A 25671-nucleotide genomic window follows, 5' to 3' on the forward strand; every position below is an offset into this window, starting at 1 on the left:
AAGCGTTACCCTGGCAACCCCGGCCGGCCGTCTCGCACAGCCGCAATCGGCGGTCTTCACCTCGGGCGGGGGGGGGGGGAGGTGGGGGGGTCGCGACCCTCGGGGGGGGGGGGGGGGCCGCGACCCTCGCGGGGGGGGGGCCGCGACCCTCGGGGGGGGGGGCCGCGCGCGCAGCAGGAGCAGCTGAGACGCGGCGTCTCTGTCTCTCTGGCTCGGCCCAGGGGCGGGGCTTGGTCAGCGTCACGGTTACCCTGGCAACCGGGCCCGCCAGCCGAGCCAGAGACGCCGCGTCTCAGCTCCTGCTGCGCACGCAATCGGCGGTCTTCACCTCGGCGGTGGGGGGGGGGGCGCGACCCTCGGGGGGGGGGGCCGCGACCCTCGGGGGGGGGGGCCCCCGCCCTCCCTCCCCTTCCTCCCCCCGCCCTCCCTTCTCCTCCCCGCCCTCCCTTTCCCCCCCCCTTTCCCCCCCCCTTTCTCCCCCTCCCTTCCCCCCCGCCCTCCCTTCCCCGCCCTCCCTTCCCCGCCCTCCCTTCCCCGCCCGCCCCTCCCCCTCCCCCCCGCCCCTCCCCTCCTCCCCCCGCCCCTCCCCCTCCCCCTCCCCTCCCCCCTCCCTCTCTTCCCCCCAGTCGCTCTCTCTCTTCCCCCCAGTCGCTCTCTCTCTTCCAACAACATTCCCTCGAAAAAGCCTCGGCACCGCCGGGCACTTCAGCTAGTATAATATAAACGGATCGTTCTTTCTGTCTGTCTGTCTATCTGTCTGTCCTTCTGTCTGTCCTCGGGTGTGCGTCTGTCCGGCTATGCGCTCGAAAGTTATAGAGCGTACCTATGCGTGCGTTACCTCTGAAGAAAGCTTACGGTTCCGGGACGGTCGTAAGCGTATTTACTTTTCGGTCGGACGAAAATTGTTCACGCCTTATGCAAAAAACCTTCAAAATTAAACTCATTATCTGCTAATTACCATTGATTGACTGACGTCAAGGCTCGACCAATCCTGTGCCGTCACGATTGACCAATCCTACAGTTCAGTTGCCTGATGGTTGGCCAATCGCTGCGTCTGTGGGCGGGACTAATGCTTGTCAACTCCGGCATCGGGCAGCCATTGCTTCACTACTTCCAGCTCAAACTACTCTGCTCATCCACCTTCGAAAAAGTTAGTATCTCTTATGTTATTTTTAAAAGATTTACCAAAAACATTTTATAAGTACTTTCACTTTCATCTTTCAAGGTATTAAAAGGTAGAAATGTTGCCCGGCAGCAGATTGAGAGAGGGACACAGAGACAGGGCCCAAAAGCCTGGGACTCGATTTAAAATGTTGCCCGGTACCAGATTCACAGAGGGACACATAGAGGCCCCAAAGCCTGGCACTCGATTTAAACCGCCCGGCCCAAAACAGCCCTGGCAAAGCCGGGCTCCCCCAGCTAGTATATATAAAAATATTTCTACTTTTTTCATAACAACATCCCCTCAAAAAACCCTCGGCACCGCCGGGCACTCCAGCTAGTTCTGATATATTTGGATCCAGAGATTAAAAACAATGGAGAGAAATTGCATCTATACGTAAGTAAATTAGCAGTGCACAACAAAGCACCTAGACCACCAATGGGGCAGTATATCACAGACACACAACCATTGGTCCACTCGGCAAATTAGATTATAATAAATAATATACTTGCATTTATACAAGGTATTTAATATTAAATCATTTCAAAGCGCTTCATGCAATGAACTGCTATTTGAAGTGCACTGACTGTATTCATGTAGTTTCCATAGGAGTACAGCCCCCTGGAAACACACAGCAGTATCTGGAAAGATAAAAGACAGAGTAAAGTTTCAGGTAAACTCAAGATGACTGATACTTGAACGATTAGCCTGCCTTTTCTCGCCCGGATCCTGATGGCTCTGCTGCACATTTCTAGCATTTTCTGTTTCTTCAGCTTCCGATTTCCAGTTTAATTTTTCCAGACTTTGTCCCGCTGTCCAAAACCATAAATGTATTATGACTATAGCCCAGAAATTATTGTTGCCAATTTTATCAGACAACACATTTGTATGAGGTTAACTCTTTTACATAGAACCTACAGCACAGAAACAGGCCATTTGGCCCAACTGGTCTATGCTGCTGTTTATGCTCCACATGAGCTTCCTCCCAACCTACTTCATCTCACCCCATCAACATATCCTTCTATTTCTTTCTCCCTCATGTGCCTATCTAGCTTCCTCTTAAATGCATCTATTCTACTCAACTACTCCTTGTGGTAGCGAGTTCCACATTCTAACCATTCTCTGGATAAAGATTTTTCTCTTGAATTCCCTGTTGGATTTATTAGTGACTATCTTATATTTATAGCCCCTAGTTTTGGTCTCCCCCCATATGTGCAAACATCTTCTCTACGTCTACCCTATCAAACCCCTTCATAATCTTAGCAACCTCTATCAGGTCACCCCTCAGCCTTCTCTTTTCTAGAGAAAAGAGCCCCAGCCTGTTCAATCTTTCCTGATAGGTATAACCGCTCAGTTTTGGGTTTAAAAATAAGCCGGAGTTTAGTTATTTTTACGTTAAGATAGCAGACAAAGAAAAGTCATACAAAAGTGTTAAGTGTCTGTCTGCTAAAATCGGCAACAACACACTGACTGAATCACACTGAAAACTCAATATTTCCAATCTGCAGTTTAACCCTTAATGGCTGGGGGCTGAACTCAGTGGTCCATCAGCAGCCTGCCTTGTTGCATTTCCATACTTCAATAATTGACTGAGGTGCGCTCATAAAGGAGAAGTTAAGTTCAAGGGGACGACTCTCCCCGTTCTAAATAAGGTTAAAATAAAATAAGTAGGCTGGGGCGGGGCTGGGCGGGAAAACCTCCTGGATTCAGCCTTGCTCCAGATGGTAAATTGCTGAGCTCCACCAAGTCTTTTGGAACAGCACTGTGTATAGGTGACAGGAGGCCGCTCTTGGGTACCTCCCACCAGCTGTCCACACATTGACATTGGCAGGAGTTGTACGCTGACCTGAAGGGTGGGGAGAGGAGAATATATTCCTTGGGAAATTTACATATGAACATGGAAATCCCACGCATCGCTGCGCGGTATAGATTTGTTTTGTTTTTTAAAAAGCGATTAGTAGTTCCACAGCCGCCTGTTGAGATGCCAGACAGCAGCCAAGTTTGGGAGCAAGCATGCCAGTGAGTACTCGTGTGCCTGGCACCGGTATGCGAGGTGGCTCAGTGGCAGTCATCGTCTGTGATGGTGGAAGGGGTTGGAGGATGGTGTTCCCTTGCTCCCCTCCCGCTCCGTCCTACTCCTTCCCCCCCCCTGCAAAAGACCGATTCCTCCTGAGGTACTGTTTCACATGCGCCACTTACCCTGCGATACCACGCCCAGGTGGCCATTCAGCGTGCGAGTGTCACGGGCATTTTGAACACAGAGAGCATCAAACCCAACCTACACCAATCCGTACTTTCCAGCAGGGGGCACTGGCGAACAGTCAGGTGAGGGAACCCAGCCTCATTTCTTTCTCCCCCTCCCAACTCCAGGGCTCTGAGGTCAATTGTAGTGGCTCCACGGCCTTGGCCGAGATCAGCTGAGCAGAGAGAGAGGCTCAAGCCCAGTACTTGCTGGTCCCTATGGGTTAGCACTGCATGGTGTGATGCCTTTACCCACAAAGGCATAGGGTTGCCAACCCTCCAGGATTCCCCTGACAACTCCAGGAATTCAAGATTATTCTCCAGGACACGGCTGCAAGAAACCTGGGAGAAAAATCATTGGGGCATTAAAAAAAAGTTTTATTTCATTTTCTTTTGAACACTTTTGTTTAATAAAAATATTGGAGGTTGGGGGTTAAAAAAAAAGGCTGTTTGATTGACAGTCAAGAATCATCCAAATGGATAATGAAGAGTCTGCTCGCTTCCCAACCGGCTGGGGAAGGCGGTGCACTGTGATGATGGACATGTCGGGCGACCAATGGCAGGAGTGTGGGGGAGGGACAAGTTTGCAGTGGCAGGTCATGTGATGAAACCACCAGGAATACGTCCAACCAGAGTTGGCGACCCTACTAAGGCACGGCGGAGGCTTTTGCCAATGGCAGCTTGCAGGCAATAGCAGTGCCCCATCAAGGTTAGATGCTTCATAACGCTGACTTGGTTTACCAGCTAGAGATCTGCCCGTCTATTAAAACACCATATACCTACTTCTTTCGCTTTGCTTATACCAATCCACATCTTCAGTCTTCTGACGAATAATTCCACCAGCTCGTACTCTTGTGGTTCAACTGCAGGCCTGTGCATCTCCAGCTTCATTGCCCTATAATTCTGAATTAGTACGGCAGCAAACAGCCGCAGGATAATCCATATCTCGATGACGATGTAGCTGCTGTAGTAGATGTCGCAGAAGCTTGGATACTCGCAGAGGCACTGCTTGAAGTGGATCCCTCTTTGAATCACAGCAAACAAGGAGAGAATGCTGCCTCCGAATGTCTTGAAGTTGTCGAGGTTAGCAGAAAAAAGCTGAAATGTAAAATCAAATATTCAGAAATCAGTCTGCCTGTTCTTGGCAACATCTACAAATGAAACAATGGCTGGTCCTTACTAGACTGACACTCCAGTGGAATACTGAGGGAGCGCTGCACTTTCGGGAGTGCCATCTTTCGGATGAGACGTCAAACCCAAGTCTGCCCTCTTGGGTAGATGTAAAAGATCCCATGGCTTTTCACTACATCACTGATTATCATTCCTATGTAAACTAGCTCTTTGACCCTGAATGCATTACCTACGTTTGCTGTGCTGGCCAAATGGAGTTTTTTGTTTATTCATCAGGGTAACAGCAACAACTTGCATTTATATAGCGCCTTCAACATAGTAAAACCTCCCAACACGCTTCACAGGAGCGTTATTCATCAAAATTTGACACCGAGTCACACGAGGAGATACTGGGACAGGTGAGGGGCAATATTCTCTTTAAGCTGCGCGGTGGCGCAACACTCTGGATGTCCCGTGCAGCCAGCGGGCCGGCTTTTAAAGTGAAAAACTGCGCCTGCGCGGAATTTTGAAGGGCCTGTGCAGTCAGGTAAAGCGGCCGCACAGGCCAAAAAAAATATAGAAGGAACATTGGTGAGGGGTAGGTTTTAAAGAGCGTCTTAAAGGAGGAGAGAGGCAGAGAGGTTTAGGGAGGGAATTCCAGAGATTGGGGCCTAGACGGCTAAAGGCACGGCCGCCAATGGTGGCCAGTAACTTAACTGTACCCGACCTGTATAATGAAGTACATACCAAATAACCAATCTGTGTGTAGGCAAGAACAAGACCAGCCGATGTAACGCCAACCACCGTCAGTTCCTTTCCAGAATTATACAAGGTCTTTCCAAAGATGGACCACTTCCTGATAAACCGCAGTTGTCGGGCAGCCTAATTGCACCCCCACCAGAGAAAAAAAAATCTTAATTAATAATTTGATTTTATCTTTTCAAACAGTGGACAATTGTTTCAAAAGAGAGCTGGACCAGTTCCTGGCTGGGGTGGAGATAAGAACATAGGAACAGGAGTGGGCCATTCGGCCCCTCAAGCCTGTTCCGCCATTCAATTAGATCATGGCCGCTCTGTATCTTAACTCCATCTACCCACCGTAATACCCTTGCCTAACAAAAATCTATCAATCTCAGTTTTTACATTTTTTAATTGAGCCCCCCCCCCACCCCAGCCTCAACAGCTTTTTTGGGGGAGAGAGTTCCAAATTTCCACTACCCTTTGTGCGAAGAAGTGCTTCCTGACATCAACCCTGAATGGCCTAGCTCTGATTTTAAGGTTATGCCCCCTTGTTCTGGGCTCCCCCACCAGAGGAAATAGTTCCTCTCTATCTCCCCTATCAAATCCTTTAATCATCTTAAACACCTCGATTAGATCACCCCTTATACTCGAGGGAATACAAGCCTAGTCTATGCAACCTGTCCTCATAATTTAACCCTTTTAGCCCCGGTATCTTCTGGTGAATCTGCGCTGCACCCCCTCCAAAGCTAATATATCCTTCCTGAGGTGCGGTGCCCAGAACTGAACACAGTTCTCTAAATGAGGTCTAACCAGAGCTTTATATGTCATACAAGAGGATTTTGTTAAAATTGACTTGATTCCACTTAGAAAATCCTGTAATAAAGAAGGATATTTTCCAATAAATTTCTTCACCTCCCCCCCCCCCCCCCCCCAAATAACATTATTAGTCTGCAATCCGTTCTCAGTCAGTACCATTTCCAAACTCTTGTTATAGGATGAGAAACGACTGGAGAATCTGGGGACCGTTAGTGTTAGTGACCAAGAGGGGACATTTAGAAGTATAGAAAATTTTAATTGGTGTAGATAAGATGAATTCAGAGCACTGTGTCAAGATAAACCAAGACACGAATAGTGGGATGTGGACTAAAAATGGTACAGGAAACTTTGGTTTATCCGGAGGTTAACTGTCCGGAATGCTCGAGCCACCGGCAAAAATCAGGAGCCGTTTCGTTAGGTTTTTTTTTCTTTTTGTTGCTTTTTTTTCACCAGTCAGGCTCTGCAAGGTCTCGCTGAAGCTGTTGCTAAGCTACAGAAACGCTTGCAAGGTACGGCCGACTGTTTAGAAGCTGTTAGCAACAGGGTTTGTTGCCAGATACGGAGCTCAAAATCTCCGTATGTTTCAACATTAGCGCTGGTTTGTCCGGCAGTTTTGATGGGACGGCAACAGCTCGGTTCCGTTGGTGCCGGATAGCACAAAGTTTCCTGTAGAAGGAAGGCTTTGGAAGAGCTTTTTCACACAAAAAGTGATCAAAACTTGTGATCTGGAATGCAGTATCTAAAAGGATGGTGGAAGCAGATTCAATAGTAACTTTCTAAAGGGAATTGGAGGGAAAAAAATACAGGGTACGGAATAAGAATAGGGGAATGGGGCTAATTGGATAGCTCTACCAAGGAGCCGGCACAGCCACGATGGGCTGAATGGCCTCCTTTTGTGCTATATCATATTATGATACTTGGAATGGCCTTCTAGGTAGGATTATAGTGATGAAAATCTTTGATTCATTCATGGTGCATTTAAAGAATGTGATGGGGTGGCAAAGGGTGGGGTGGGGTGGGGGTATGGGGAATAGGACTGTAAGTTGTTTCCTTGGATGGATGATGTAAGATGGACCTCCCTCCTTTCTATTTGATCTGGTGTTTCGAGAATACTGTGGCTCTCAGCATTCAATGTGCTGTAGGTCACACTTGGCCTAGGTACAGGAACCAAAAAGGAGGCCACATTACATTGTACCAGTGAGTTGGATATGATGCTAAAACAGGTGTACAGAGTTTGCAATTTTCATGAATAAACGTTAGTTTAAGGCTAACGTTTCTCGAGATCATACCTTAACCGTCAGCAGAAAAAGGAGGACGGCAGCTACATTGGTGAATACACAGCTCAGGTACGCCATCTGGTAAAAGTTGGTGAAGTGGTCTGGGTTGGCACGGTACATCGCCCACTGCCTGTCGCCAATTCTAGCACGTTTCAGATGCACGGCCACGCAGCAGATACTGAGAATAATGACGGACCACTGCAGGTAGTTCCAGAACTGAAGAAAGTAGGTCTTGCCTTTGTGACTGATCAAGAGCGATTCGGTAATTGTGAAGTAAAGAATGAAGAACATGAGGAAAACCTGCAAGGAAGCAAATGGTGAAATGTTTCTTTGGTTGATGTGATAGCCAAAAAAATAAAGAGACTGACTTCACCCCTGAACAGCCTAGCACTAATTTTAAGGTTATGCCTTACAGACTAAATATGGACTTCATTTCTTCTAACACTTTCAAGATAAACAGGCTTTCAGAACATATTCCATCCCGTGGAGAATGTTTGTGTTGGAGAAAAGGCACTCTAAAGAAGTAGCAGTGACAATAAAGTACTTAATACAGTAGAGGGGACTGAAATGTTTATGACTCCAAATTCATACAAGGGTGACTGCATTATGACTACCCACCACTCTCCCTGCTTTTGTACCAGTACTGTAGCAGCCTAATACCCTATTTGTAGTATAATCATAATCAACTTTATTGTCATTGTTAGTGCACAAGTGCAGTACAACGAAATGTAGGCTCCAACAACAACCGGGCCAAGAGACACTCGCATAGGATTGTGTACACAACTCCAGAGACTTAGAAAACTGCCTTGTCAGGTGGTCTGGAGGCAAAGCACTACTGCTTGTCTTTAACCGGAGTGGCATCTCTTGTCCCAGTGTCTGCAGCACTTTCTAATGCATGGTTTAACGTCTCTCCTACTTTTCCAGCCTCAGCGTTTCATCTACCCGCTTACTAACTGTGTCTGCAGGAAGAATTACGACGGGACAATTAATGCCAGTCATGTGGCTCTCGCAGCCGAGAAAGACTTACCATCATGACGAGCAGAAAATCCACTCCAGTACTCAGTCGCAGCAGTGAGAATGGTTTGACATCAATGGTGGTGAATGTTCCCCCCGAGATAGGGAACTCTACGAGAAGGGTGACTACACTGTACAAATCCACGTTGGGGCAATACTGGGTAAACTCAACGAAGATGACCCTGGTCCTATCAACACAAAATTACAAGTTGTCTGTTTTAAATGTACACGTAGTATGCCTTTACATCTAGCTTTTTATTTTCATTATGAAATGCAATTTATAAGATATTGTCCTTGTGAAAACTAACAGCAATTTTGAATCCCTTCAATTTTTTCTCATGGCATTGACTCTTGCAGGGTAAGGTTTGACATATACTGGCTACCTGTCGGTACCTTACCCAAGTTCTCTTTAAGTGAGCCTCGACAGTAATCTTCAACAAGCTATGTGAGGTGTCACAGCCAAATCCAACCTTGTTCTCACCCAACAACTACACATACTTTCCAGCAGGGACACTCCGGTCAGGAACTTTGGCTGATTTTTTTTTTCCAACCCAGCTCTAAAGTGCTGAGCCGACTATCACACTCCTACGGTTCCCTGGGCTGCGATCAGCTAATTTACCACAGATCAGGGATTGAGATCAATCAAGGTGTCAGCCGTGGCTCAGTGGGTATCACTCTCATCTCTGAGTACGAAGGTCGTGGGTTCAAGACCCACTCCAGGGTCCTGACCAAGTAATCTAGGCTGACATTTCAGTGCAGCACTGAGGGGGAGTTTCACTGTCTTATCAGATGAGATGTTAAAATCCATCTTCCCTCTCAGGTGGGTGTAATAGTTCTCATGACATTAATTGAAGAAAAAGAGCAGGGGAGTTTTCCCCAGTGTCCTGGCCAATATTTATTCCTCAACCATCATCTCTAATAGTTATAAACAAAAGGTACGAACACTGAAGCTTCTATTAGACCACTACCTACTGGCATCACAAGGAAATGCAACAGGCAAGTGTGGACATTGTAACATGGGAAGCTACAGTGGAAATGTTTACACTGCAGTTTTCAATGTGAGCCAGATATGAATTTTAATACAAATTAATATTGGCCCAGAAATTCGGGTCCCAACGCGAGTACGCACGGGGTACTCATGAGTCGGCCCAACGAAAGTGCTGGTTTCGTGCATGCACTGCGTGTGCGCGGGAAACCGGCACTTCCGTTCCCCTGAAAGAAGGGGTTCAGTGGTCGAACGCGTGCGCCGCAAGGCAGCACGTGCGAATTGAACTTACATTTTTTTTGCAGGTTTCTCCGGGAGGGTAAGTCTCCAGCAGTTACACTTTTAAAAAGCAGGCACAAGGCCTGCTTTTAACAAGATAAGTGGGGAATTATTATTAAACCACAGGTTTATTATTTTTAAATACTTTAAAGAAAGGTAAGTTTATTTTTAGCCCCATTAGAAAATGTAATTAATTTTTTCAAAAGTTTAAATTATTGTTTAAAATAGTTATTTCATGTAATTTATAGTTATTTTAAAAATGTGATGTTTTTAAAAAATTTATTTGAAGTTTTAGTGATGTTTTGGGGCTTATAGTATTTATAGGTTTTGACAGCTCTTCCTGTCAAACTTATGAATGAAGCATTCCCTGCTACCATTGGCTCTCCATGGCCCACGTGATCCCAGGGGACGCATCAAACTAACTGCGCCCCTGGGATACGCAAGCACTGTGCGCCGGCAGTTGGAGGAGGCCCAGGATCGGAATCCCACGCGGGCCCACTGCACAACGGCCGGTGCGAAAGGTAAGTGCAGGTCGGGGGCTTGCACCCGTGGGAAGCCCCCAACCCGAATTTCCGGGCCATTATATAAATGGGGTTTGTGGCATAAGACTAGAAGCAACTATAAAGTATCAGTTAGTTTAGTTGTTGGAATTCTTGCCATTGAATCAGAAGCAAGTGGGCTCAAGCCCCAGTCCAAGACTTGAACACAATATCAAAGCAGTACTGAAAGAGTGCTGCATTGTTGGAAGTGCTCTCTTTTGGATAAGACGTTAAACGGAGGCCCCCGTCTACTGGTTCAGGTTGATGTAGAAGATGCCATGGCACTATTCAAAGAAGAGCAGAGAAGTTCTCCTGATGTCTTGACAAACCATCATCACCAGAATCAGACAATCTCATCTTGTTTGTGGGGCCTTGCTCTGCAGAATTATTTATAGAACAGTCAGCGCAGCTCAAAAGTAAATCATTGGCTGTGAGGCACTTTGAGATATCCTGGGGACATGACAACGTGCTCTATAAATGCAAGTTCTTTCTTTAATGAGCACAGATAGCAAGTTTGATTCTCAGTGTTGCTGACGGCACAGTCAGGTCTGCAGAATTGCGACTACATTCAGTGCTTAATTTTTTGCGTAAAGTGAGTCTGATTTTGAACTAACTTAACCCACAGTATAGTATAGAAAAGAATGTGTTTGAATCTTGCTGTATCTAAACTGCCCAATGTTTGAAATCCTGTTTTATTTCTTGCTAACACTCAGTAAAATGAAGCTCACTTTCTATCAAGCCAGTTGCTTTCCTGTAAATTCCACAGCGTGTAATTACTCTGTTCCACAGTCCTGCCAAGTTTCTGTACATATCCGCCACTGTCACACACAGCATTCTGGCCCCAGTACCACACCCTAGGAAGAAAAAAAACCAAGATGTTGTAATACACACAGAAACACTTTACTTCGCTAGTATTTAAATCCATATTTCTTGACGGCCTCGGCCTCGATAAACCTACAAAGCAAATCAGCCCCCCCTCCCCTCCCACCCCCACCCTCTCGTCCCCCTCCCCAATCTGCGTTCCTTCTGTTCCGAATCTGCTTGGGGATCTGGCTCCTTCAACATCTGGCCCAGATAGCCGTTCTTCGTGTGCGAGTCTACGCAATTAATGCAAGCAGGCTATTTGACCGCGAAAGGCATCAGAGCCGAGCCCGTTCATGTTCTCACTGGCACCCACACCTGTGCGCTTTCCAGCAGGTGCTACTGGATAACACTCAGGAGAGGGGGTAATCGGGGCTTTCCCAGCCCAAGGATGCTAAAGCCAATTGTAGAAACCAAATTGTTCCCACTGTTCAGCTGAGCTAACTCAGCATAGACTGGGATGCGAATCTAGGACCTCCTGACCTGTTTTGTTTAGTGCTACACTCTCTGCTTTCACTCATTAATTCCTGAGTGGAATTGTCTTGCATAAAATTACCGTTTCATAATGACCTAATGGAGATCTTTAAAATTCTGAAGGGGTTTGTTAGCTTAGACGTAGAGAAGATGTTTCCACTTGTGGGAGAGCCCAAAACTAGAGGACATAAGTATAAGATCGTCATTAATAAATCCAACAGGGAATTCAGGAGAAACCACTTTACTCAGAGAGTGGTGAGAATGTGGAATTTGCTACCACAGGGAGTAGTTGAGGCGAACAGCATAGAGGCATTTAAGGGGAGGCTAGAGAAGTACATGAGGAAGAAAGGAATAGAAGGTTATGCTGATAGGGTTAGATGAGGTCGGGTGGAAGGAGACTCGTGTGGAGCATAAACACCAGCATAGACCAGTTGGGCCGAATGGCCTGTTTCTATGCTGTACACGCGACGTAATTCTATGTACTTTGTATTGAGATGAACCAAAGAAGAAATGGTATGGGTGCATGATTATGTTAATATTCTATCAATGAATATGAGCTCAATAATCAATGCTCCAAATTCATTTCAGTATTCCCCAGAACTGCAATGAACATTATTAATTTTTGAGTAAAAGTTTAGATAGTTCCAGCTTTGGTTCTCTGAATGTGTAATATCTCAGAGTACTATAAGACTCTTCATTTGGACTGTACATAGTGGGGCATTGCATCACTGACATGTTTCATTTAACATATGCTTTTGCAATCAATATTAAACCAATTTTTCTTTCTGGGTTCCTCCCTTCCTGTCCTGAAGGCTGGGGAATTGTTTTGTGGTTAGTACAGACCTCTGGGTCTAGGCCCAAGTGGACATTATTCATGTGTGCGCCTAGATTGAGCGTCAGTAGCCTGCCTCGTCATTGGGGGGCGGGGGGGGGGGGAAGCAAGTCACAGCTGAGCCTGATTCCGTTCTGACCTAACACCCACACAATCAAACCTTCCAGCACGGTGGGGCGGTCACTGGATAATGATCAGGGGTAAGAACCCAGGCTGACTTCATTTCCATACAAAAGCAAAATACTGCGGATGCTGGAAATCTGAAATAGAAACAGAAAATGCTGGAGATACTCAGCAGGTCAGGCAGCATCTGTGGAGAGAGAAACAGAGTTAATGTTTCAGGTCGATGACCTTTCATCAGAACCGGAAAAAGTTAGAGATGTAACAGGTTTGAAGCAAGTACAGAGGCAGGGAAAGGGGGGAGGGGAGGCAAAGAACAAAGGGAAGGTCTGTGATAGGGTGGAAGGCAGGAGAGATTAAATGACAAAAGGGATGATGGTGCAAGGCAAAAGGAGATGATAATGGGACAAGTAAAGAAGCAAAAGATGGGTCTACAGGAGGTGTAAATGGGAATAGCAGAATTATTACCAACAGCTGCAGTCCGAAAAAATGGGGGCAGATGTTTCCTTAGACCGGGAGTAGGGCCTCCACTCTTGCCCTCAGTACGTCAATACAAGGAATACCCAGAACACATCTCGCGGGTCAATATTCTAGAACATGTTCCTTACCCTGGTAGATCCGGTGATGAGTATGACCATGTATTACTCCGATTTGTAACTGGACTCTTCCAACCAGTCTCATAATCACTGGTATCTTGAAGCACAGGGTCATGCAGACATTGACTAGTTACTGGTGATGGAGAAAGTTGCTGAAGACATTGAACTGGTGGAGTATAAGCATAAAACAGAAAAGAAAGTGCAGTCAGCGGAGAATGTTTAATAGGAATTAGAAACATTTGTGTCATATACAAGCTCAGGCCAATTAATCACTCAAATTATACCCTGTAAAGAGTTAAACCAAACAGGAAGTGGTCTGAGATTTGAAAAGCTGTATTACAGTGATTGATTCTGTAATGTTATATCTTGAGTTATAATGTTATATTAGAGAGGTTCCATTATCGATATTTTAATTAAGCAGCAAGCAGTTACATCCAGACTGGTCAGTCAACAAGATGGAGTTTGTAAGCTGGGGTGAGCTTCTGAATTTAAAGTTGATTTCAACTATAAAGAATCCTGTTGTTTTTCTTTATCATTCTACGTGGCCTAAAAACAATATAAACATAAGAAAAGCTTATTGTGCCATTGGTGTTAACCGTGGCTCAGTTGGAAGCTCGCTAACCTCTTGAGTCAGAGGGGCATGGGTTCAAGTCCCACTCCAGAGACTTGAATACGTAATCCTGGCTGACACTCCAGTGCAGTGCTGAGGGAGTGCTGCACTGTCGGAGGTGCCGTCTTACGGATGAGATGTTAAACCGTCTGCTCTCTCAGGTGGGCGTAAAAGATCCCATGGCCACTATTTTGAAGAGGAGCAGCGGAGCTCTCCGTCGTCTCCTGGCCAATATTTATCTCTCAACCAACACCACTAAAATAGATTATCCGGTCATTATTCCATTGCTGTTTGTGGGATCTTGCTGTGCGCAAATTGGCTGCTGAGTTTCCTACATTACAAATATTTCCTACATTTCAAAAAATATTTCATTGGCTATAAGGTGCTTTGGGATGCCCTGTGGTTGTGAAAGGCATTATATAAATGTACGCTCTTTTACCGTGATTTATTTTTGAACGAACTTGGCGTAGTCGTGGACATCCCAACAGAGTCCTGCTTCTATTGTTATAGAGGTACGGTAACAGTACCTCTGCCATCCATTTCCAAAGCTCTCCTGATCTGAAAGAGAGCACAGACTTAGATGGACTCGAACAGAGAGGGATGTTCAAATATTCAAAATATTAAACATGAACCTTTTGAACAACGTAAAGAACGGCCTCAAAGAGCTGTCTTTTGGTGCCACAAAGGGCAATGTAGCTAAGTGTGGGCTAAGGCCACAGTTTAACATTGCATTATTAAGAGTGATTCACAGAGAAAGAAAGGAAAATGTTCCATCGATTTCTAACTTCTTAAATTTTGCTTCATGTTGCCTGTTGCCTCACAGCGCCAGGGACCTGGGTTCGAATCCGGCCTCGGGTGACTGTCTGTGTGGAGTTTGCACATTCTCCCCGTGTTTGCGTGGGTTTCCTCCGGGTGCTCCGGTTTCCTCCCACAGTCCAAAGATGTGCGGGTTAGGTTGATTGACTATGATAAAATTGACCCTTAGTGTTAGGGGGATTAAATACGTGGGGTTACAGGGATAGGGTGGGATATGTGTTGGTGTAGGGGTTACGGGGATCGGGTGGGATATGTGTTGGTGCAGGCTCGATGGGCCGAAATGGCCTCTATCTGCACTGTGGGGTTTCTGTGATTTCTGTGATATTTAGCAATAGAAATCTGTAAATTGGTAGCTAGATGTAATAAAAGAGGCATACCTTAAAATCTGACGCACACAAAATGTCAGCTATCCTTTATATCTATTCTTCAATACTATGTGAGCGTTTTGTGCACTTTAAAGTTACAACATTGCGTCATGATAGAAAAATAGCCTTAATCTGTATCATAAGAACATAAGAAATACGAGCAGGAGTAGGCCATCACTCATCCCCGTCTGTTATTGACTGTAAATGTAGGGTTTGGCTAAATGCTACTTATCCAAGCTGCATGTGTACACAGTAACACTATCTGCCAGTTTAAACATAAACACACAAATAAAATATGTACGGGAGGTAATTTTCAACCTTGTTGCCTGGGCGATAACCTGTGGAGTGGATCACCTGCACATATCGAGCTTATTTTTTTTAAAACATGTGTTAAAGGAATTAATGGAAATACAGGTTCATCTTTCTTTGACCTTGTAGTAATTTAGGGTTGCCAATCCTCCCCGGATTGCCTGGGGATCTCCCGGGACGGGCGACTGATCTCCCGGGACGGGCACTGCTGCTGTCGCTCTGGAAGAAAGGTACTTTCGTGTGCGCGTTCCGCACCTGAAATCTCTCGATTCCCATCATGCACCATCCTGGCACTCGAGGTGTTGCCCACCTCCAGTTTCAGCCAATCAGCCGTTCATTCCTTCTGGCTGGTCGCTCCGTGCTTCTGGCGAAGTTACAGCGCTGATGTGACGGAGTTTCTCTGTAACCGGCTGCTAACAGATGTAGAGATGTCCCTTGACCAGTGCTTGGCCAAGGTTCAGCAGCTCCACCTGGTGGCCTGGCTGAGATCCCATTGACACGTGGGAAAGCACCAGGATGACCCCGTGTCCCCTTAAAGGGGCCGCGCACCCCTCAAAAATGAAGAGGGAACATTGGTTGTTTCCTATGCTTAATCATTTATATCCACGGCACTATTTCGAGGAAGAGCAGTGGAGTTCTCCCCGGTGTCCTGGCTATTATTTATCCCTCAACCAACATCACTAAAAAAGAGATGATCTGGTCATTATGACATTGCTGTTTATGGGATCTTGCTGTGCCCAAATTGGCTGCTGTGTTTCCCACATTACAACAGTGACTACACTTTAAAAATGCTTCATTTGCTGTAAAGTGCTTTAGGACATCCTGAGGATGTGAAAGGCGCTACATAAATGCAAGTCCTTTCTTTTAATGGGGAAACATCGACTTAAAAGTGTGACAAAAACATGACAATACGCAGTAAGCAAGCAGGAGATGTGTGCAGTATGTAAGGTTTTTAACTAAATATTTCTATATTAAATTCCATTAGTGTCCTTACCTTTTGATTTTCTGGAATTCCATACCTTTTCTGACCCCTACCAGACCTTGTCTAATTGAACTATGCAGGAGTCTGCTCTGGGCTTCTCTAAATGAGTCTCCGTAATTAATCAACAGGATCACCAGCAGAAACAACATATAAATAATGAAGTTCTGAAACACAAGGGATGATAATTCCAGTCAGCTCCGTTTAACATTAGCGCAACACTGATAACAAAGGACACCGGAACATAAGAGAGCTCAAAGCAACAATAGGACAAGGCCCAGCTCAAGTGCAACTCAATAGTTCTGCTGTGACAGCAATCGCCCAACCGGCATTAAAACTGAGTGTCTAGACTGGAAAAGCTGATCCAAACGATGTTTCTTTAAAAAAATTATCCATGTTTATACTGTGTTTATATTTATTCTTAGCATTTTTTGCCTTTTGGAAGTATACATATTTCTTTTTCTAGCCAGTTGGAAAATGAATATACTGTAGTTGCATCCAAATTCTAGATATGTATTCTATTTGCCACTTAAGGATAGGTGAGCTATGTGCAGGATTTGCCACATTGTACTGTATATTCCCTCTCCCCTTTGCCCCTGCAGAACCAATAAGGTGAGCCAGCCAAGGGCCTTTATTCTCAAAGCAGGAATCCTGCAAAATTGCCCACTTTTGTGTGTGAGGAACAGTTTGTAGAGTGCTTGAGCATTTCACTTGTGTGCCAGGCACAACATGCTGTCCTCAAGATGGAAAATAGCTCACAGCACGGATTAATACTTGTGCACCTAAATAGTTCTCTCGCTTATGTAGAAGGAAGCGGCTTGCTAATAATGATGGGAAGAGGAATGTTATTTTTCTTCCCCCGTTGTGTTAGTGCCATATTAGGGGTAAATGCTAGTGCTAGGCCAGGACAGAGGGAGGAACGGAGGGAGCGAGGGAGAGGGGAGGATAGTTACAGCAGGGAGTGAGGGAGAGGTGAGGATAGTTACAGCAGGGATTGAGGGAGAGGGGAGGATAGTTACAGCAGGGAGTGGGGGAGGATAGTTACAGCAGGGAGTGAGGGAAGATAGTTACAGCAGGGAGTGAGGGAGGATAGTTACAGCAGGGAGTGAGGGAGAGGGGAGGATAGTTACAGCAGGGAGTGAGGGAGGATAGTTACAGCAGGGAGAGGGGGAGGATAGTTACAGCAGGGATTGAGGGAGAGGGAAGGATAGTTACAGCAGGGAGTGAGGGAGGGGAGGATCATTACAGCAGGGAGAGGGGAGGATAGTTACAGCAGGGAGTGAGGGAGGGGAGGATAGTTACAGCAGGGAGTGAGGGAGGGGAGGATAGTTACAGCAGGGAGTGAGGGAGAGGGGAGGATAGTTACAGCAGGGAGTGAGGGAGAGGGGGAGGATAGTTACAGCAGGGAGTGAGGGAGAGGGGTGGATAGTTACAGCAGGGAGTGAGGGAGAGGGGAGGATAGTTACAGCAGGGAGTGAGGGAGGGGAGGATAGTTACAGCAGGGAGTGAGGGAGAGGGGAGGATAGTTACAGCAGGGAGTGAGGGAGGATAGTTACAGCAGGGAGTGAGGGAGGGGAGGATAGTTACAGCAGGGAGTGAGGGAGGGGAGGATAGTTACAGCAGGGAGTGAGGGAGAAGGGAGGATAGTTACAGCAGGGATTGAGGGAGGGGAGGATAGTTACAGCAGGGAGTGAGGGAGGGGAGGATAGTTACAGCAGGGAGTGAGGGAGAGGGGGAGGATAGTTACTGCAGGGAGTGAGGGAGAGGGGTGGATAGTTACAGCAGGGAGTGAGGGAGAGGGGAGGATAGTTACAGCAGGGAGTGAGGGAGAGGGGTGGATAGTTACAGCAGGGAGTGAGGGAGAGGGGAGGATAGTTACAGCAGGGAGTGAGGGAGGGGAGGATAGTTACAGCAGGGAGCGAGGGAGAGGGGAGGATAGTTACAGCAGGGAGCGAGGGAGGGGAGGATAGTTACAGCAGGGAGTGAGGGAGGGGAGGATAGTTACAGCAGGGAGTGAGGAAGAGGGGAGGATAGTTACAGCAGGGAGTGAGGGAGAAGGGAGGATAGTTACAGCAGGGAGTGAGGGAGAGGGGAGGATAGTTACAGCAGGGAGTGAGGGAGGGGAGGATAGTTACAGCAGGGAGTGAGGGAGAGGGGAGGATAGTTACAGCAGGGAGTGAGGGAGAAGGGAGGATAGTTACAGCAGGGATTGAGGGAGAGGGGGAGGATAGTTACAGCAGGGAGTGAGGGAGAAGGGAGGATAGTTACAGCAGGGAGTGAGGGAGGGGAGGATAGTTACAGCAGGGAGTGAGGGAGAGGGGAGGATAGTTACAGCAGGGAGTGAGGGAGAGGGGGAGGATAGTTACAGCAGGGAGTGAGGGACGGGAGGATAGTTACAGCAGGGAGTGAGGGACGGGAGGATAGTTACAGCAGGGAGTGAGGGAGGGGAGGATAGTTACAGCAGGGAGTGAGGGAGAAGGGAGGATAGTTACAGCAGGGATTGAGGGAGGGGAGGATAGTTACAGCAGGGAGTGAGGGAGGGGAGGATAGTTACAGCAGGGAGTGAGGGAGGGGAGGATAGTTACAGCAGGGAGTGAGGGAGAAGGGAGGATAGTTACAGCAGGGAGTGAGGGAGAGGGGAGGATAGTTACAGCAGGGAGTGAGGGAGAGGGGGAGGATAGTTACAGCAGGGAGTGAGGGAGAGGGGAGGATAGTTACAGCAGGGAGTGAGGGAGGGGAGGATAGTTACAGCAGGGAGTGAGGGAGAGGGGAGGATAGTTTCAGCAGGGAGCGAGGAAGGGGAGGATAGTTACAGCAGGGAGTGAGGGAGAGGGGAGGATAGTTACAGCAGGGAGTGAGGGAGGGGAGGATAGTTACAGCAGGGAGTGAGGGAGAGGGGAGGATAGTTACAGCAGGGAGTGAGGGAGGGGAGGATAGTTACAGCAGGGAGTGAGGGAGAGGGGAGGATAGTTACAGCAGGGAGTGAGGGAGAAGGGAGGATAGTTACAGCAGGGATTGAGGGAGGGGAGGATAGTTACAGCAGGGAGTGAGGGAGAAGGGAGGATAGTTACAGCAGGGAGTGAGGGAGAGGGGGAGGATAGTTACAGCAGGGAGTGAGGGAGGGGAGGATAGTTACAGCAGGGAGTGAGGGAGAGGGGAGGATAGTTACAGCAGGGAGTGAGGGAGAGGGGAGGATAGTTACAGCAGGGAGTGAGGGGGAGGATAGTTACAGCAGGGAGTGAGGGAGAGGGGAGGATAGTTACAGCAGGGAGTGAGGGAGAGGGGGAGGATAGTTACAGCAGGGAGTGAGGGAGAGGGGAGGATAGTTACAGCAGCGAGTGAGGGAGAGGGGAGGATAGTTACAGCAGGGAGTGAGGGAGAAGGGAGGATAGTTACAGCAGGGAGTGAGGGAGGGGAGGATAGTTACAGCGGGGAGTGAGGGAGGGGAGGATAGTTACAGCAGGGAGTGAGGGAGGGGAGGATAGTTACAGTGGGGTGAGGGGGTGGGGAGGATAGTAACATTAGGAAGTGAGGGAGGGAAGGATAGTTACAGCGGGGAGTGAGGGAGGGGAGGATAGTTACAGCGGGGCGTGAGGGTGGGGAGGATAGTTACAGCGGGGCGTGAGGGTGGGGAGGATAGTTACAGCAGGGAGTGAGGGAGAGGGGAGGATAGTTACAGCAGGGAGTGAGGGAGAGGGGAGGATAGTTACAGCGGGGCGTGAGGGTGGGGAGGATAGTTACAGCGGGGAGTGAGGGTGGGGAGGATAGTTACAGCGGGGAGTGAGGGAGGGGAGGATAGTTACAGCGGGGAATGAGGGTGGGGAGGATAGTTACAGCGGGGAGTGAGGGAGGGGAGGATAGTTACAGCGGGGAGTGAGGGTGGGGAGGATAGTTACAACGGGGAGGGAGGGGAGGATAGTTACAGCGGGGAGTGAGGGAGGGGAGGATAGTTACAGTGGGGTGTGAGGGAGGGGAGGATAGTTACTGCGGGGAGTGAGGGAGAGGGGAGGATAGTTACAACGGGGAGTGAGGGAGGGGAGGATAGTTACAGCGGGGAGTGAGGGAGGGGAGGATAGTTACAGCGGGGAGTGAGGGAGGGGAGGATAGTTACAGCGGGGAGTGAGGGAGGGGAGGACAGTAACATTAGGAAGTGAGGGAGAGGGACAAAGTTACAACAGGGAGCGAGGGATGGTCGGTGTTCTGAGGATGGAGAGTGAGTGTTGAGGTAACGATTGTGAAAGTGATGGTCTGGTTGGTCTGTTGAACATGGGTAGATCCAGGTGTCACTTATTTTTCCTATAATTTGTTTTAGATTGAAAATCTATCAGTAAAAAAAAAAATTTGAAGTAACTAGGGTGCACCATTTTACTGTAAAATTTCTATATTTTTTCAGTGGTAAATGCTCCTTAGAAATCTACACATTGTTTGGTTGGGAAGATTAGAATTTGGATCAAGTGGGTACAATTCTAAATTACTGCATAGACGGGTTATTTGAATTGCTTAACCTTAAAAACAAATGACAAATACCAGAAAAAATATATATTTTTAAATGTCATGCTGTCCGTGAATTTATTTTTTATGACTTGTGAGACTGACGATGACTTCTGAACAATTACCCAGGCAGAAATAAAAACCCATTTCACAGGGAGGCGTTTGATAGCTGTGTATGACAAATGTGCGGGCAGGAGGTTAATTAATATCAGTGTCACACCGACAGTCAAGCACCCACGAACACTGGGAGCTGAGACTAGCAATGTCCTTGGCCCGAGTCCTTTGATAGCTCTGTTGTTTTGACACTGATAGATAAGCTGCCGTTAACAGCTGGCCTAAGAACTGGGGGGGGAAAAACTACCCTAAGCCATGACTCACTGCAAAAAAATCTACTCTTCCCATTTTTTTCCCGCAGTATTTGTTTTGGCTACTGCTGGAAATTTAAGTAGTTGCGTCCAAGATCGAGTAATAAGCAATCCTTGGTCTGTGCCTCAGGAAAAATACATTTGTACCACAGCGATAGCTTAAGTGAAGTGTACTTCATTTTCCTCTCGATTATATAAGGCTCATACATGCGTCAGAGATTACAAATTAAAAAATAAAAACTGCGATTGCTGGAACCTCTGAAACAAAAACAGAAAGCGCTGAAAATACGCAGCCAGTCAGTCAGCATGTGAAAGAGAAATATAGGCTCATGTTTCGAGTGAGGCTTTTCATCAGAAATCGTCTTTAATTTGCTCTTTCAGATGCTGGCCGACTTATTGTGCATTTCATCATTCACGATTTTTATTAAAAGTGGTTTAATGCACTTGTCGTGTTGTGGTAATTATCGGACCAGCTGCAATTTTGGAGGACAGGGGCTTCTGACGTAGAATTACACAGAGCCTACAGCACAGAAAAAGGCCATTCAGCTCATCTGGTCCATGTCAGTGTTTATGCTCCACACAAGCCTCCTTCCGCCCCACTTCACCTAACCCTATCGGCATATCTTTCTATTCCTTTCTCCCTCATGTACTTACAGGAAACTTTCTGATATCTGACACTGACGGGACCGAGCTGGTACCGTACCATCAAAAGTGCCGGACATACCAGCGTTAATGTTGAGAGATACGGATCTGAAAAGCTCCGTGTGAATCAACAAACCCTGTTGCTTAGCAACAGCTTCAAAACAGTCAGCTGCAAGCGTCTCTAGCTGAAGCTGTTGCTATAGCTACAGACCTTGCAGTGCCTGACTGGGGAAAAAAAAAGCAACAAGAACTAAAAAAACTTACAGAAAACGGCTCCTGATTTTTGCCGTTAGATGAGTATTCCGGACATATAACCGCCGGATAAACCAAAGTTTCCTGTATTTAGCTTCCCGTTAAATGCATCCATGTTATTCACCTCAACTACTCCATCTGGTAGCGGGTTCCACATTCAAACCACTCTCTGGGTAAAGAAGTTTCTCCTGAATTCCCCAGTTAATTGCTGGGTTGAAGCTCTGAATTGATGGAAGTTCCCTATTTAGGGTTGAGTTGTACCTTGAGCATCCTGTGAAGTATCTGAACCTTCTTGGCCTCTTCCTTGGCTTGCAGAAGGCCATATCCATGAGGTGGTCGCACTTTCCCAATTTTTTCTGAGATCTGTTCGACTCGTGGCTTCTCCACTAAATTGTCATCTTCATCTGGGTGGACGCGCTTAGCAACCTCCGCAAAGTAAAGTGCTTCAGTCAGAACCTGCATTGCAAGTAAATGATCAGAAAGGGCACCATCATTTATAGTGGAACATTCTTATTAAAGGCAATGAGTGTTTAAATATAGCAGTAGCGCCTAAACTTTGGCTTTAAGTGTTCTGATACAAGGGGCTAGGTTAAAGATCAGATGATAGGTAGAACTTGCTGAGGTCCAAAGCTATTGCAGTTCCTTGCAGACAGCAGACAACTTATCAGAAAATCCCCGGACCTTAACCCACAATTTTCCGCCCATTAACATCAATGGGCGCAAAGTTATGAGCAATGTGCCTGAAATTTTCCGATAAGCCCCGTCCGCTGTATGCAAGGCCTCGGGGTCTGGGTCGCTGCTAATCTACTCTATCCAAAGATGGTTACATTTGATTCAAGCTGAACTAGTTTCAGTTGTGTAGTGTTTTACATTCCAAGGGCTTCTTTGTGATGTTACAACATCAGAAAAAGAAAATATTATGACATTGTAAAGAAACTGCTGCCTGAGCTCCCCTGATGGGTCCGCCTCACTTGGTGTAGCACTGAATGACTTCAGCGTAATGGCCTGTTGAAGGGGAGCGGGGGTGAGGGGGGTCGTGTCCAGGTGAGACTGGCGCCCTCATGACTAAAGGAGTGGCGTTGAAATGTCACGTGCCGAAAGGGCTATTACGACAAGATGGACGCTCGAGTGGCATTCCAGAACTTACTATGCTGACCTCTGATGGGAATTCGGACAAGAGGATTTCGTGACTCTATCAGGGGCCAGTGTTGACCAATGCATGACAATTGCCCTCAGGCCAGTCCCTGTATATTGGGATCGCGTTTTCATGAATAACCAAGTTTTTGCATGAGAAAATTGTAACCTCTGATCTTTCACCCTCTGGATGCTGGGGGTCAAGTATCTAGCCATGGGGAGGAACTGGGGGTCACAGTGTGTCAAACGCTTCCTAATTTTTTGGCGTGCAGGAACAGAGAGACCTGGGGGTGCTTGTGCACAAATCTTTGAGGGTGGCAGGACAGGTTAACAAAGCGTATGGGATTCTTGGCTTTATAAATAGAGGCATAGAGTACAAAATCCAAGAAGTGATTGCTGAACCTATATCAAACACTAGTTCGACCTCAGCTGGAGTATTGTGTCCCAATTCTGGGCCCCGCACTTTAGGAAGGACGCGGAGGCTTTGGAGAGGGTTCAGAAAAGATTTACTAGAATGGCTCCGGGGATGAGAGATTACAGTTACGTGGATAGACTAGAGAAGCTGGGGTTGCTCTCCTTAGTGCAGAGAAGGCTAAGAGGAAATTTGATAGAGGTGTTTAAAATCATGAAGGGTTTAGAGAGAGTAAATAACGAGGAACTGTTTCCAATGGCTGAAGCATCGATAACCAGAGGGCACAGATTTACGGTGATTGGCAAAAGTACCAGAGGCGACATGAGGAAAAACTTTTTTATGCAACAAGTGGTTAGGACTTGGAACGCACTTCCTGCTAGGGTGGTGGATACAGATTCACTAGCAGCCTTCAAAAGGGGGGTTGGATAAATACTTGAGCGAGGGAGTGGGACTAACTGGATTGCTCTTCAAAAGAGCCAGCGCAGACTCGACGGGCTGAACGGCCTCCTGTGCTGTAATATTCTATGGTGCTGCAGCTCAGGAAGCCATTGGTTTGACTTTTAATCCATACTAAGTTAGCTGTCAAGCTGCCATGCAGCATTCCAGTTATCGTTATGCCCCTGGGTTGGGAAGGGCTCCCATGCTCAGCTAATCACAGAATCACAAAATGATACAGCACAGGAGGCCATTCGGCCCATCATGCCTGTGCTGGCTCTTTGGTAGAGCTATCCAATTAGTCCCACTCCCCTGCTATTTCCCCATAGCCCTGCAAGTATTTATCCAATTCCCTTTTGAAGTTACTATTGAATCTGCTTCCACCACCCTTTCAGGCAGTGCATTTCAGATCACAGCAACTCAATGCTATGTGGCTCGGTGTAAAATTTTGTTTAATAACGCTCCTGTGAAGCGGCTTGGGATGTTTTACTACGTTAAAGGCGCTATATGGATGCAAGTTTTTGTGTTAAATATCTTCATGCAATACAACATTATTTAATCATAAGATGAGCAATTATAGACATCTCAAATGCCCGATTAAATTGTTCTTGGATGTAGGCAGAACTAAAATAAATGTCCAGCTTTATTTTCTCATCACCATCCTGTTAGATCACGAGAGTTGCAGATGAAGACTTGATATTTTGTGATCTTTTATTATACCGCATGACACTTTAATGCAAAGATTCAGAGGCCAGGAATTTCCTCAGGGCTGCTCACACTCCAGCGCCGCAACTTAGCTGGGAGTGTGACGGAACGCTCGCTTACATCCTTCACCTAAGTTTCCGACACACTTCCGGCGAAGTTACGCCGGTAATTCCGAAGGTATTCCCGGCCCTAGTGACACATGGCCCGCGACATTCCTGACAGAACCTGCCTTCAGAGGTTCCAGGAGGAAGAATGAAGAGAGGACGCTGAAGATTCCTGAGATGAGCCACATGAGGGCGACCCTGGAGGTGAGGTTAACGCCAATCCATATTGACACACTGATGCAGCCAGAGAAGAGGAGGAAACAGAGGGCATGAGCGGTATAACTACACCAGAATGGGAAGAGACACTGCTGTGGAGGGTCAGTGAAAGCTGTTGAAATATAAGGATATAAAATAATGTTAGTGGAATCCAACCTGGGTCAGTAGTTCCCTCACAATAAAAGGGACACAACAGACTCATAGTCCTGTATGAAATGAAAGATCATTATGGTGGTTGTTACAATTACAAAGTATTCACAGCACAGAAACAGGCCCACCGGGTCCATGCTGGTGTTTATGCTCCACAAGAGTTCCCACCCACTCCCTTTATCTAACTCCATCAACATATCCTTCTATTGCTTTCTCCCTCCTGTGTTTATCTAACTTCTCCTTAAACGCATCTATGCGATTCGCATCAACTACTTACTCCCTGTGGTAGCGAGTTCCACATTCTAGCCACCCCCTGGGTGAAGAGCTTTCTCCTGAATTCCCTATTGAATTTATTAGTGACTATCTTATATTTATGGCCCCCAGTTCTGGTCTCGCCCCTTTACGTTTTTGTATTTTTGTGCTAGCTATTTCCTTGGGCTCAGTGTAACCGGCCACTTCATTAACAGACCTTGCTTTTCCTGTGACCCAATATCCAGATAAATATAGCAGAGCCCAGCGGTCAAACAGAGAACTCTTGCACTGTATTCTGGCTTATTGGAATATAATCACGTTATCAAATGATCTCCTTCACTTTTGAGAGATGGAGGACTGTATGGTCCATCAGACTGAGGCACAGGC

At 46.9% G+C, this 25671-nt stretch overlaps 1 protein-coding gene across 1 annotated transcript in view; it reads right to left on the bottom strand.

Annotated features, from left to right (window-relative positions):
• Positions 1 to 25671, bottom strand: part of pkd1a (polycystic kidney disease 1a) — a 221037-nt gene that overhangs the window by 18291 nt on the left and 177075 nt on the right. The window contains exons 37-46 of the mRNA XM_086000509.1: positions 24792 to 24994; positions 22138 to 22332; positions 16142 to 16293; positions 14097 to 14215; positions 13060 to 13213; positions 10893 to 11018; positions 8375 to 8549; positions 7360 to 7647; positions 5261 to 5395; positions 4187 to 4501 (exon numbers count right to left, since the gene is read on the bottom strand). Coding sequence (XP_085856635.1) covers positions 4187 to 4501; positions 5261 to 5395; positions 7360 to 7647; positions 8375 to 8549; positions 10893 to 11018; positions 13060 to 13213; positions 14097 to 14215; positions 16142 to 16293; positions 22138 to 22332; positions 24792 to 24994 — 1862 coding nt within the window. The remainder of the gene's footprint in view (positions 1 to 4186; positions 4502 to 5260; positions 5396 to 7359; positions 7648 to 8374; positions 8550 to 10892; positions 11019 to 13059; positions 13214 to 14096; positions 14216 to 16141; positions 16294 to 22137; positions 22333 to 24791; positions 24995 to 25671) is intronic.

Source organism: Somniosus microcephalus, chromosome 11 (genome assembly GCF_052327205.1).
Source record: "Somniosus microcephalus isolate GS21.2 chromosome 11, FLI_Smic_1.0, whole genome shotgun sequence".
Classification (NCBI taxonomy): Eukaryota; Metazoa; Chordata; class Chondrichthyes; order Squaliformes; family Somniosidae; genus Somniosus; species Somniosus microcephalus.